The 14,677-nt window shown below is 30.9% G+C and overlaps 1 protein-coding gene across 1 annotated transcript; it reads right to left on the bottom strand.

The window, feature by feature from the left end:
• Positions 1-3,377: 3,377 nt before the first annotated feature.
• LOC133677076 (calcium-transporting ATPase 12, plasma membrane-type-like) lies at positions 3,378-7,139 on the bottom strand. The gene is made up of 2 exons (XM_062098913.1): positions 6,663-7,139; positions 3,378-6,542 (listed from the first exon to the last, which is right to left on the bottom strand). The coding sequence occupies exons 1-2, from the start codon at positions 6,858-6,860 to the stop codon at positions 3,699-3,701; spliced, it is 3,042 nt and encodes a 1,013-aa protein (XP_061954897.1). The 5' UTR covers positions 6,861-7,139; the 3' UTR covers positions 3,378-3,698.
• Between the last annotated feature and the right edge of the window lie 7,538 nt (positions 7,140-14,677).

Raw genomic sequence — 14,677 nt, 5'->3', positions numbered from 1 at the left:
ATCACACCAACCGTCGTTTCAACCATGGGACCAAAATTACATTATCTACTACTATTTTTAATTCGACAATAAGAAACTAATTCGAGTAATAAAATCCATTGAAAAACAAAAAAGCAATTAATTTAAGACTTAGATTTCATCTCAAATCATTTTGTTCAAAGCTAAGGAACCTTTGGATTCGTTCAAGAAAAGGGTTAAGCCTAAAGAATATGAGCTCATAGAGGTAGATACAGAAACAAACAGAAAACCTAGCAGAGCTGCCCATCTATAAGATAAAGAATTATGAGTAGGCTAATCGGTAGAAACAAACATCACATAAAAAGGGAAGGGGTTTTCCTTATTATAACAAAATAAAAAATAAAAAATCAACAATTACTGTAGATTATAAATAATTTCACCATGAATTACACTATTTGTATTTACTCTTTTCAAAGTTCTTTCAATGTTGAGCTCTTTCAAATAAATAATTAATGTGTTGGCCTCTTTCATCATAATTAATGGTGTGAATTATTATTATTATACTATATATTAAAATGTATGGGAAAAACACTATACAAAATACTGTGTATTTAGTGTGGACATAAACTTATTGCACTATAAATGATACTGTATTCGTAAAGTGTTTGCATTATGTACGACACTGTAGCGCTCAGGGGGTATTATCTTTGATGTTTATAAGTAAAAAATTATGACTGGATCGTTAGGTCCTGTTGCCAGCAGGACCCCATGGCATTGGGTCCTACCCCCAACAGAACCCAATATTATATATTTTTTTCTTTTTTCTTATTTTTTTTCACATCGTAAAGAGAAAATATTATTATTGTTATTTTTACCATTAATAAATTTGAACAAAAAAATTATTACTATCGAAGAAAAACCATAAATTTTATTTAAAGATATTAAAAACTATAAAAACTTAGGCCATACAAGTTTAATATTATTATTTTTATTATAGTTAATATTATTAATATAATAATTATAAATTTAAAAAATATTATTAATATTGAAAAAAATCATATATTTGATTTAAAGGGTAAAATTATTATTACTATTATTATTAAATTTGAAAAAAAAATATTATTACTATCAAGAAAAATGATAAATTTTATTTGAAAGGGTTAAAAATTATAAAAAACTTGGGCAAACAAATTTAATAATATTATTAAATTCATTAATACTATTAAAATTTAAAAATAAATTTTAATAGTATTGAAAAAAATATAGATTTGATTTGAGGATTAATATCAATTATTATTATTAATTTATGTCTATCATCCCCTTCTAAACCCAAAAAACTTGAGGCTGGAAGGGGACACTTGACTCAAGTTGCTCAGGAGTGGCAAGAACGCAGACCCAAATTTCTTGGGTCTTGCAAAGCTGCCTAGCCCAGGACAGTTGGGTTTGGTATCTAAACCCAAAGCAAATGGGTCCAGTGTCCTGATCCAAGTCTAATGGGTTTAGCGTCGGAACCAGATCCAAGGCTCTTGGATTTAATATTTAAAAGGAGCCCAAAGTTCTTGGACCTGGTGTTACAGCCAAACCCACTTAAATTTGGATAAGATTAATATTATTATTATTATTATGAAAAATATTGGTATTTGTATTATAAATATTTTTATTTTTATTATAATTAATGTTATTGATATTAAAAATATTATTATTTATATATAAATATCATTATTTTTATTATAATTAATAATATTAATATTAAAAATATTAGTATTTGTATTATAAAGATTATTATTTTTATTATAATTAATAAATTTGTAAAAAAATATAATTAATATTGAAAAACAATAGTAAATTTGATTTGAATGATAAAATTAAAAATTATTATTATTATCATTAATAAATTTGAAAAAAAATATTATTACTATCAAAGAAAAACAATAAATTTTATTTGAAGAGATTAAAAACTATAAAAATTTGGGTCAGATAAATTTAATATTATTAAATTTAAAATAAATTTTATTACTATAAAAAAAACATAGATTTGATTTGAAGAGAATTATTATTATTATTATTATTATTAACTTGGATCTAATATCTCTTTCCAAACTTAAAAACCTGAAAAAGAACACCTCACCTAAGTTGTTTGGGAGTAATATGAATGTAGATCCAAGTTCTTTAGGTCTCGTTACCTCGTCTACTTCAAAATACTTAGGTCAGGTATTCGAATTCAAATTTAAATTTAGCTACAACTCCAAACTCAACCATCTTAAATTTAGTTATAAAATCAGGCCCATACTCTTGAATTTTTTGTTTTTTGATAGACAAACCCAATGCTCCCAGAGTATTAAATTTTTTAATATTTTTCATAAAAAATAAATTGTCTGCTGTATAGCATGGCCCACATAACCCATACAAACTAATGTTAATAATGACATTATGTAGCAGCTCAACTTAAAAATTTATCAATCCATGTCGGAATTGATGAGTCAGCCTACTCCACAATCAAAACCAGGTCTAACTTTTATATATATATATATATATATATATATATATATATATATATATATATATATATATATATAAACACTGTTTAAATTGAACTTCCAATTCGTGAGTCGAGCGGTGATCGGAGCTGAGATTAGTAACTTTGGTACAAACCATAAAAAGTCTAAACTAGAGGCCTGGCCAGCAAAAAGATAGAGAGTCCAGTCATGGTAATAATTCTCCTGAGTAAAACGTGTCTGTTTTTTTAATAAAAAGAAAAGATAAAAGTGGAGACGAAGAAGTCAATGTCAACAAACTATGTTCATGGAATGAATCCATGGCAGACATCCATGGGCCATGGCAATGGGATCTAAGATCACCACTGCCTCTCTCACTCTCTCATCCTCTACATTTTAAGTGTTGGTTGATTTATTTTTTTTCTTAATCTTTTGTGGAGGTAGAAATGCTAGCTGATTGCAGAACCTGAGAATGTATGGAGGTCTTCCATGTCTTCTGTTTCTTTTTATCCATATGTTACCTTTTGTCTCCCCCTCCTCACACTATTCTTCAGTTCTCCTCTCTTTACTAATTTTTTTTTTTTATGAAAAATAACTCAGGCCGGCTACACTCTTTCAACGCAGGTCAGATGAGATGAACTCAGAACAGTTAGTGCGGCCTGTTCGGTATGACTGTCATTTGAAACGAAACTCCTGAGCTTGGTTAGCAGCCCACAAGGTTAAGGGAAGGGGATTCATGACTTCAAGCTCGGCTCGACTGTACGATAAACCCCTCGGATTGCTCAATGTTGTGATGATACAGACAGATAAGTTTTGTTCTTGGTTAATTATTCGTGTGCTGAAATTGGTAGGTTTTGTTTTTATGGCAATAGACATGGATAGATTTAGCATGATCTTGAACCTGTAAGAGCGAGGGAAACCTACTAGACCACCCAAGGCACTACATTATATTTTTTTTTCCAAAGCTATAACGCTCATGAGATCTTACAAGTAATGAATATAAGACCTAGCTTGGTAGATAACTATGACATGAGATAATGTACATTAATCCTGAGCAAATTACAACGAGAAGTTATTTATGTACAGCCCAAGAAAATATGGAAACAATGCAAGACATAAAGAACCTAAGATGATGCATAAATGGTGCTTAATAAGCTCTGAAAATAGTATGAACTAAGAAGCAGTTGGTGATGAATTCTCAGCAATGAGTGGAAGCTCGAGAATACTGGTAGATTGTGGAAGTTCTTATCCAGCAAGTGAACTTGATCTTGTCAGCTTAACCTTGATGACGCCCCAGGTAAAGTTTACAGCCCCATCTGTCACACATGAAAGCGCCCCAATAAGGAAACAGATGCCCCACTGCGGACCATTCAACCTGGCAAACCCAAAGATGTGATGTGAAATCTCAATGAATACCACCTGCAACACCACAGTCAGAACTGAGGCCACCCAAAACCATAGGTTCTGTTGGACACCCTTGACTAAATTCTTCATTTTCTGCTCACTGGCATTGAATTGGTTGGAAAGTTGGCAGAGAAGAAAGCTACTGAAGATCATGGCTTTGCTAACCTCCTCATTGATGTTTAGAATAGCTTGCCCTTTGAACTGAAAGGCTAACAAAATGGAAACCTGATAGGAAGCTTGTATGATTATATTCCTCCACATGGCCTCTGTGATGAAAGGTTCGGTTGGTCTGATCGGTGGCCTCTGCATCAGTTTCTGACTTGGGGGCTCAGTTAATAAAGCCAGCCCACCAAGGACAGCCACTACCAGGTTCACCCAGATCATCTGAATCGCTGTCATTGGAGCATACCCGAAAAATATTGTGGTGACAGTGCTTATCGCTAACCCTGAAATAGTTATGGTGACCTCAACTAGGATGTACTTGTGAATGTTGCCATAAATACATCGCCCCCCCTTCAAAATCCATACCAAGTAGCCTAAATTTCCATCCAGGATAATCAATTCAGCACTCCCATTGACCAACTCACTACTCCCAGTTCCAGTCACAACTCCCAGGTCTGCTTCTTTGAGTGAGGGAGCATCATCTGTTCTGACTCCAACGAATGCTACTATGTGGCCTTCTTGTTTCAGACAACGCACTAGAAGGAGCTTGTCAGAAGGGAGAGAGTTTCCCATCACACAGATTTTATTGACCACATCCTTTCTCTCTTCATCGCTGAAACTTCGAAAAGTTTCCCCTCCATGTTCCAATATGCCTGAGCCACCAAGCATTCCATATTTTTGAGCTATGTCTTCTATTACTGACTCGCTGTCCTCTGAGACAAGTATGATGTTGACACCAGAATTTCTACAAGCTTTAACTGCTTCTATAGTCTCTTTCCAGCATTTGTCCTTCAGACCCAGAAGTCCTATCAATATCAAGCAATTATCCTCAGCAGTTTCATCATCCGTTGTCTTATAAGCAAGGGCAATGGTTTTTAGATGCTTGGACTGCATGTCATTAATAATTTCCTCAAAAGCCGACCTTTTCTCTGTGTCCATGTCCACTAGTTCCCCTTCACTATTGTAGTGCCGGGAGCACATTTTCAATATTATCGGTGCCAGTCCTTTCCAATACAGGAATTTCTTGGTTTCATTGCCTTCTTTCTCCCTCAACAACACTGCATTCCTTTCTTCACCAGGGCACAACTCTTTCATCTCGATAATGGTGTATCTTTGCTTCAAACTCTCCATGTAATCCTTTCCGAATTTACTTGCACACCAGGAAATCAGTGATTCCTGATCGTTACCTGAGCTCGTGCTGATACCAATACAGAATGCATCCTTAACTTGTTTACGTATTGCAGAGTTTTCTCTCGTTACTGTCTCATCAATCCAACACTCATCAACTTCCGGTGGGTTCATTGTTATCCAACTAGTTTTGTCAATGCAAATAGCTGTAACTGAGCCCATGGTAACACCTGTCAATTGTTCTTGCACGACAGCCTTGGTGGATGGGATCTTTTTATTCCAATAATAAATGGCAAGCCTAATAAAAAATGGCACTCCTTCTACCACCCCTACCAGGAAAGTAGTCAGGCAAGTTGTCAAGGTACTGATTTTCCCGCTCGGTTTCCAGACAATTCTCTTGATAAGTTCCGTAACCTCCATTGTCTTATGTTCTCCCTTGAATTCTGGCACGCTAGAATCCTCATTTTTCTTTCCAGCTTTAGACCGCAGGAACAACACTACCAAGATAAGAATAGAGGTTGCGAGCCCAGCTATTTCTGTTTGGTTGCTCACCTTGTCGAGCTGAACTGGTAATCGCCTCTTGCTGGCCTTGCTTATCATCTCAGCCAGTGTTGTGTTTAGTCCCATGGATGTCACCATCATGTTACCCTGCCCCTCAATCACCTTGGCACCATAGAAGAGAAATGGATTCTGTTCATTAACAATGGATGGAAAGCTGTCATCCAATTTTAAGTATTCGCCAGATACAAACAAACCATCCCCAGGAATAGGGCATCCCCTTTCCAAGGATACTATGTCTCCAATCACAAGATCTAAGGCTCGTACTTTCAACTGTTTTCCTCCTCTTAAAACATCTACTTCCATCTCTCTTTTTCTCCGTTGTCTCTGCTCTCCTAACAGGTTCTCTGAATTTTCACCCAGAAAATCACGCACTGCTGGAACAATCACAAGTACGATGATTGCAAGAATTATGAGGACTCCTTCATACCAGCCAGTCGTCGGGCCCTCCTCCTTGATCCCGAAGCCAAGGGACAGCGCTGCTGATACGATGAGAAGGAAGATGGTGTACCTATTGCCTGATTTCATGAGCAACTCCAAGAAGTTTCTTGCTGCAGGGACTGTTGTTTTGTAGATTGCATTGGTTCTGCTTCGACTTAGATCTTCAATGTCTCCAGTGATTCCGTTCTTTAAATCTGTCTCAAGTACCACCGCGACACGTTCGACGCCTCCAAATTGATTCAAGGATTGCAGGTTCCGTCCCTTTACTATATTGACAATCTTTTCAAGTTGTAGTTTGATATCGCTCGTAGCATTGCCGGCGTCATCATTGGAAGGGATATCAAGACAAACTTGACGTGTTGGTGAGATTTCTTCAATTTCAGGTACCTCCAAGTTCTGGGGAAAAAAAGAGTTAATTAGCAGTGAAGGTATTTTCTTACGATCAAGTCAGCTCTAATCTTGGTCAACTGATCATACAAGTATTACTACCGAGATGGAATAACGGAAAACACATACCCTGTGAGATGGAGATAACAGCGAGACTCCTAGAGAATCAGGAGACTCCTTATTGTTGAAGGCTTTGGAGGAGAAAGTGCGCACAGCTAGTATAACCAGAACAACAGGCCGGAAAATCTTTCTTGGTGCTGGGATCGCTGGCCCTGTCTCTTGAGATTCAAGGTCCATCTCCTGACTTATTTCACTACTACTTTTCATTACTTTTAGCTTGATTCTTCCTGCTCAGAAGGAAAGAAGAAGATGCTAGTATCCAAAATTAAGAAGGGGGGGCACACGTTAATACAGTTTTAAGAAAACATGGATCAAATATAGTATAATTTGATATCCTTAAACTGATGTAAGACTAGCCATTGCACTCTTCATCCAAAATAAACAGCATGCTATTAAATTAACTATGAAAAATTGAGTCGCCACTGCAACAACAAGCTTTGTTTCTCTTCGCGCTGGACACCCTTTAAATTACGGGAGATCGCTCCTCGTAGCTCTAATGGAAAGGAAAGAAAGGGGAGGCACCCGTATTTATAGATCGCTTGACGGCTAGGATTGTGCAACGAGTTAGAGATGGGACGGCTAGGATTGTGCAACGGTTTATTACATTTCGACGCGGAAATATGTACTCAGGAAGTTTCCTATTTCAATCATTTTCATTTTTTCATCGATTACATCAAAGGATAAAATTAAAACAAATTATATCAAGGCCTCGTATTTGTCCTAAAGGATAAATTTTTTTTTTAAAAAAAATAACTGAAAAAAAGCAAAAAAGAAAAGGAAAAAAAATGTTTCAATCTATATTTTGTGCCCGGAAGAACAGTATTTTCCCAGTATATTTAAGTTTTTTTTTAAAAAAATTAATTTCATGTGTGAAACCGCGTTTGTCAGAGCCTTGCTTTTTTAACCATTGAAGTGGGATTCTTCCCGTCAAGCTTCTGATAGAAAAACATAGCCATGGAAAAGCCTGTTTTAGTTTTTTTTAATTTTTTTTTTATTTTCATAAATTTTACTAAGTATTTTTTTAAAAAAAAATTATCCCAATTTTATATAACATGCAGCGGATTCATCAATAAAACCTCTTTTTTTTTTTTTTTCTCCTTAACATTCGATGATCGATGTGCATGAATTTAATGGGTACGCGTTGTGATTTCTACTTTGAATTAGAGAAAGTACAAGGAAAGAGGCATTAATTATGAATCAAAGAAGGAACGTGGAAAGTGCCATTACGAACGAAAGAATGCAATATTTAGTTAATCAAAGACATTTGCTAGTTAGCTACCTAATTATTGAGTTGATGATATTGATGCATGTAAACTAACATAAGCAAGCACTAATAAAATATTTAAAGAGGGGCTCACCCATTCGCTTTTCCAACTGATTTGACCTTAAAAGTAATTTGTTTTTCTTTTTAATAATATCACTTGCTGTCATTGTTATTAGATTTCGTCTTTTTACTTGTGATTTCTGTATAATTTTATTTTTTATTAAAATTTTATTTATTTTTAATTTAATTTTTATTTTTTAATTTGTATAGATAATATTTTTCAATTCGATCCTTTTACTTTTAATTTTTTATTTTATTCTTTATTCTTTTGTTAAAGCTTTTATGACTTTAATTTTATCTCTTATAGCTTTTATGTTTTCAATAATAATAATAATAATAATGATTTTAATTTGGTTTTTTTTTTATTTTTTATTGTTTTTTTTGTTAAAGTTTTTATAGTTTTTAATTTTATCTAATAAATCAAGTTCATGAATTTTATTTTAATAATAATAATAATAATAATGGTAATATTAATAATTATGATAATGATGACGCTAATAAAAAGATAATAATAATAATATTAGTTATTGTTATTGTTATTATTGATAGTAATAGTAGTAGTAGTAGGAATGAAAATATTAATATTATTGAAATAGTTGCTCATATAAAGAAAAATATTCCAATATTAACTTATTTTGACAGTAGAAATATTAGAGTTGCAAGTTCTTTTATACTTCTTGCAATGTTGAAGTTTATTTTTTTTACTGAAAAAGACAAGTACCTAAAGTGCTTCACAAATTAATAAACTAGCTAGAATAAACACTAAGTAAATATAATAATTTTATTTGTTTAGAGTTTATTATCAAAATAATATTAATATTAAATAATAAAATTTAATAAAAACCTCGGAAAACTTAATTCAAGGCATGCTTGACTATGTGGAATGCTCTACCCTGTATTATATACCTTCTAGAAGATTAGGCACACGGTTGTGTTATTTCATTTCCTATTTTTTTTTAATTAACGGCCAGCCTTTATAATAATTTATTTATCTTTTTATGGTTTTCTGTAAATTACCTACAGTCTTGTATCATATTTGTTAAATTAGTGATTTTAAATAAATAAAAAATACAATTGGTATTGGTGATTTAAAAAATAAAAAAATTAAACTCAAATACAAATACAAACTCTAAATAATATTCGTAACCTTAAATCTAAAAAATAAACTCTAAACCCTAACACTAATCACTAACCTTGATTAATTAATAACTCTAAAAACAAACACTAATTAATGAACTCATAAAAAATACAAGCAATTAGTTTCTTTCACCCTTCAAACTCAATCGTGAAGATAAGCACCTTGGGATTTGGCAAAAACAGTAAGAACAAATTAAAGTTATGTCAATCATGAAGACAGCATGCATGGACTCAATTTTTATGTCATGGTCCAGAGAATTGCTCTATTATTATTACCATGTTTGGATTGAATTAAAAAAAAATAGGTTCTGTTAAAGTTATTTTTAGTAGAATTGTTTTTAAAATTATATGAAATTATTTTAATATAACTTGATTGATTTATCGGGTTTAGAAATAATTCAAATATTTAAAATGATATTAATTTTATAAATATTAAAATAATAATATATTATATTCATTCGAGTAAATTTGAATTGGAATGCCATGTAATAAAACTATAGCAATTTTATAAAAACTTAAATTAAAATAAATTATAAATTTTAATTTATAATAAACAGAAAATTGAATGAGTTTAGTACATCAACGCGGAGATCTCGTGACAGTAAGTTTCCTATTTCTGTGATTTGTATTTTTTTTTCAATAAAAATAATATAATTTAGTTTCTATAGCAAAAATAGTGATTAGGGACAATTACTTGTAACAAAAACAAAACCGCGTGACAGACATGGATAATGGGACCAAAGAGGTGTACTGAGAGATAAAAAGAAGACAACTTGAGCAGTCTGTCTTACTTGCAGTCCACACACAACAGGTGTCAGTGTCGTCAGATTTTCTCAATCATTTCTTTCTTTAATTTTATTGTATTTTAAGAATAGTTTGTTATTATTTGATGATGAAGTCTTTAGTCTGAACTGAGGAAGAACATTCTGTGAACCTTCCAGCATCTTTAATTTTGATTGCACGAGGAGGAAAAACAACTGGTTAGAATGGTGCTCTTTTCCATTCATCACTGTTATTTTCATTATTATTATTATTATTTCAAAAATAGAAAAAGAGAACGTGCGTAAAGACGATACACGTGGATCGAGAATTAAAGAAACTAATAATATTTGATTATTTGTGATAATATATAAGGAGTAATCAATTAATTACCTATCATAAACTTACTAAACTAAAGGGATTAGATTATTATTATCTCTTCATTAACTTATGTTTGAGTGATACGTTCACTTAACTGCTCAATTATACTGTGACAATCGTGCTGCTATTCATATTGCTGCTAATCCAGTGCATCATGAACGCACAAAGCATATCGAGATCAACTGTCATTTTATCTGGGACTGTATCAAATCAGGGTCCATTGCTACAGCACATATTTCTTCTAAACTACAGCTTGCTGACCTCTTCACCAAAGCTCTTGGTTCCCATCAATTCTCGTTTCTTGTTGGCAAGTTGGGCATTCGTAACCTCCATGCTCCAACTTGAGGGGGCATATTAGCAAGTCAACTGTCAATATTTATTTTCCATATTTAGCATCCTTGGTTTACTGCTTGATTTATATTGATTTATATCCTATTTGAGTTTCCTTGATTTAAGATAGTTTCCTTGATTTAAGAGCTAATTGAAGCTTCTTCTTGTATATAAAAATATCATTCATCAGTAATGAAATACAAGAATGGAATAACTCTCATTTTATAATTTCTCATATACTGTAATTTGATATCCTTCAACTGTTGTAAGACTAGCCATTACACTCTACATCTAAAATAAATTAATAGCATGCAATTAAATTAATTATGAAAAATAGAGTCAAGAACGAACAGTAGTAGAGTTACTTTTAGTGAAAGCAGCTGCCGCCGCCGCCGCCGCGACTACTACAACGTCAATCTTTGTTTCTCTTCACGACTGGAAACCCTGCAAGTAATTAATAAAGAAAGATCTTACCCTATTTCTTAAAAAGAAAGCAAACTGCTATTTCTTCTTTCCACAAGAAGGAAGTTTTTCTCTAAAAACCCAATCCCAAGTTGAACAGAAGCAGAAACATTTTAGCGGGTTGGAGGTAGAGAAATGAAAAGTGAATTTGCTCAGGAAGACTAGAGAAAGACTGAACGAAAGGGGAATGGAACTGTTGTGGGATTTTGAAGAAAGGCAAGGAATTATGACAAACGGGAAAAAAAAAAAAAAAAAAAAAAAAACAGAAAGGAAGATTTGATTGACTGGGAAATAAGAAAGAAATATTCAGAGAGAGAAGCACAGGCATAACGATTTTAGTGCCGTTTGGGATTGTATTTTAAAATTCTTTTTGTTTGAAATTATTTTTTAAAAGATATTATTTTAATTTATTATAAATTAAAAATTACTTTAAAAATTAAACGTATTTAAAAGGATATTAGGAGCTATTTTTTAAAATTTATTTTTAATATTAAAAAATAAAAAATAAAATTTAACCACCAAAGTTCGAGCGGCATCCGAAACTGGGCTTAAGTGCATGTTTGGTAGTTACGCCGAAAGCATCATTTTGATGCTCTTGCTTGTATTTTTAGAGGTAATTGGTGTTGTAGTTAAAATATTATTTTTTTAATTTATAATTTATTTTTAATATTTTTATATTGTTTTAATGTACTGATTTTAAAAATAAATTTTAAATAAATTAAATAATATATTATTTTAATATATTTTAAAATAAAAAAACACTTTAAAACACAATTTAAAGCTCCGAAGAATATAGTTCAGGTGAATACTGAATGAGTTATTACATCAACGCGGAGATCTCGTGTCGGTGAGTTTTCTATTTCTGTGATTTGTATTTTTCTAAAAAATAATATAATTTAGTTTTCGATAGCAAAAATAATGATTATGGACAATTACTTGTAACAAAGACTAAACCGTGTGACAGACATGGATAGTGGGACCAAAGAAGACAACTTGAGCAGTCTGTCTTACTTGCAGTCCACACACAACAGGTGTCAGTGTCGTCAGATTTTCTCAATCATTTCTTTCTTTAATTTTATTGTATTTTAAGAATAGTTTGTTATTATTTGATGATGAAGTCTTTAGTCTGAACTGAGGAAGAACATTCTGTGAACCTTCTTCCAGCATCTTTAATTTTGATTGCACGAGGAGGAAAAACGACTGGTTAGAATGGTGCTCTTTTCCATTAATCACTGTTATTTTCATTATTATTATTATTATTATTATTATTATTATTATTATTATTATTATTATTTCAAAAATAGAAAAAGAGATCGTGCGTAAAGATGATACACGTGGATCAAGAATTAAAGAAACTAATAATATTTGATTATTTGTGATAATATATAAGGAGTAATCAATTAGTTACCTATCATAAGCTTACTAAACTAAAGGGATTGGATTATTATTATCTCTTCATTAACTTATGTTTGAGTGATATGTTCACTAAACTCTTCCAAACCTTTAGTCTTTTTCTAACTAAATCTCATTTTTAAATAACCTTACTGCAAATCCATCATGTTATCTTGAACCAATAATGATTTTTTTTTCTTTGATACATAATTATGAATATATGTCTCAAATAATGTGTTTAAATTAATTAAGTTGGTAAATAATAAGCTATGATACTTGAGAACATGCATCTTTAAGAGTTTCTTATGCATTTAATTGAGAACTCCATCTCCATGCATGAATACTTTATCCAAGAAAATTTCTATTGTGATTTTTATTATAGAAAAAATAATCTTTCGTGCATATTTTAACTTTAAAACATCTAATTAACTTAATTAATATTATATTTAATTCAGTTAAAAAAAACATGAATACGGTGCCTAAAGTATTAATTAACACCCCTGCAAATCCTTTCACCCTTCTGTTTTGGCAAAAAAAAGAAGAAGAGAGAGACTTGTCTGGTATAAGAAATCGGACTAGCACCACTGCAGTTTTTTTGAAGTACTGCATTGCTTCACAAATTAATTAACTAGCTAGAACAAACACCAAGTAAATATAATATTTTTATTTATTTAGAGTTTATCATTAATCTAATATTAATATTAAATAATAAAATTTAATAAAAACCTCGGTATACTTAATTCAAGACATGCTTGATTACGTGGAATGGCCTACAATGTATCATAAACGTTCATGACAGAATTGTGTATCTCATGTGTCTAGTTATTTTTAAAAATATTTTTTATTTAAAAATATATTAAAATAATATTTTTTTAAAATTATTTTTGATGTTAACTTATCAAAATGATCTAAAAATACTAAAAAAATATTAATCTTTTGTAAAAACTTAAAAAATTTAATTAAAAAAAAACACTTTCATTTCCCATCTCTTTCATAAATAGGGTGTCTTTCCCTTATATTAATTTATTCAATTTTTTATGGTATTCTATCCAAACTCTCTATAGATTACCTACAGCACTATATCATCTTTGTTAAAATAGTGATTTTAACAAAAAAAAAATGATAATAGTGATTTAAAAAATAAAAAATTAAACAACAAATTATCCTCAAATACAAGCTCTGAACAATATTCTAATCCTAAACATAACCTTAAATCTAAAAAATAAACTCTAAATCCTAATCACTAACCTTAATTAATGAATAACCCTAAGAACAAACATTAATGACCTCCTAATAAATACAAGCTATTAGTTAATTTCTTCTAAACTTGTTTGCTGATTGCGTGTTTAAATTTCTGAAAAGAAAGCTAGTTCACCCTTCAAACTCAATCATGAAGATAAGCACCTACAGACTAGTCAAAAACAGTGAGAACAAGTTGGAGAGAACAAATTAACGAGGTTGGAGATGATTGGTACGTACCCAATAACTCTGTAATTGATTAAAGACGTTTAGTGCATGGTTTAAGAAATCATTAACTGATTGATTAACTTAGGGTTAGAAAAAGAATTTGGCATGTATATCCACTCTTAATCATTTTTTTTAACATGCATAGATAACGCTAAAAAACGGGAAGACGACATGCACGGACTCAATTTTTATGTCATATATATGTCATTGTACACAGAATATTACCATGTGATATATACGGGGCGAATTTAATAAAAACAAATTAGCTACTGCTAAAGTTATTTTTAGTAGAATTTTTTTTAAAAAAATTATATGAGAATTATTTTAATGTGATTTGGTTGATTTGATGTGTTTAAAAATAATATAGATGATCAGTAAAAATATAATTTAACTTGAAATAAATATTTAAAATGATATTGTTTTTACAAATATTGAGACAATAATATATTATATTAATTCGGGTCAATTCAAATTAATATGTCATTCAACATATTAGATCATGAGACTATGACAACCTCATAATTTTTTTTTAAAAAAATATAGAGTTTAATTTCTAATAAATTTAAAATTGAATGATGAAATTGAAAAGAAAAAAAATAATTTAAATAAGGATAAAAAAAATTATCTAAATCAACCCGAGTTAACCCAAAATACAAATTAAAATAAATTATAAATCTCAATTCTCATTTAATTTAGTATTGAAAGATAAAATTATAAAAAATAGTATCTTAAGTCAACTTGAAACAATTCAATAAACTTATTATTCGAGTCA

Source organism: Populus nigra, chromosome 17 (assembly GCF_951802175.1).
Source record: "Populus nigra chromosome 17, ddPopNigr1.1, whole genome shotgun sequence".
NCBI lineage: Eukaryota > Viridiplantae > Streptophyta > Magnoliopsida > Malpighiales > Salicaceae > Populus > Populus nigra.
Note: the sequence above shows the minus strand (reverse complement) of the source record. Positions and strands in the feature narration are given on the sequence as shown.

Excerpts from the sequence above, each read along its gene's own strand:
- LOC133677076 (XM_062098913.1), bottom strand. The coding sequence starts at position 6,860 with ATGAAAAGTAGTAGTGAAATAAGTCAGGAGATGGACCTTGAATCTCAA. Across the intron at positions 6,543-6,662 it reads TGTTATCTCCATCTCACAGG|AACTTGGAGGTACCTGAAAT; the intron begins GTATGTGTTTTC and ends TTTTTTCCCCAG.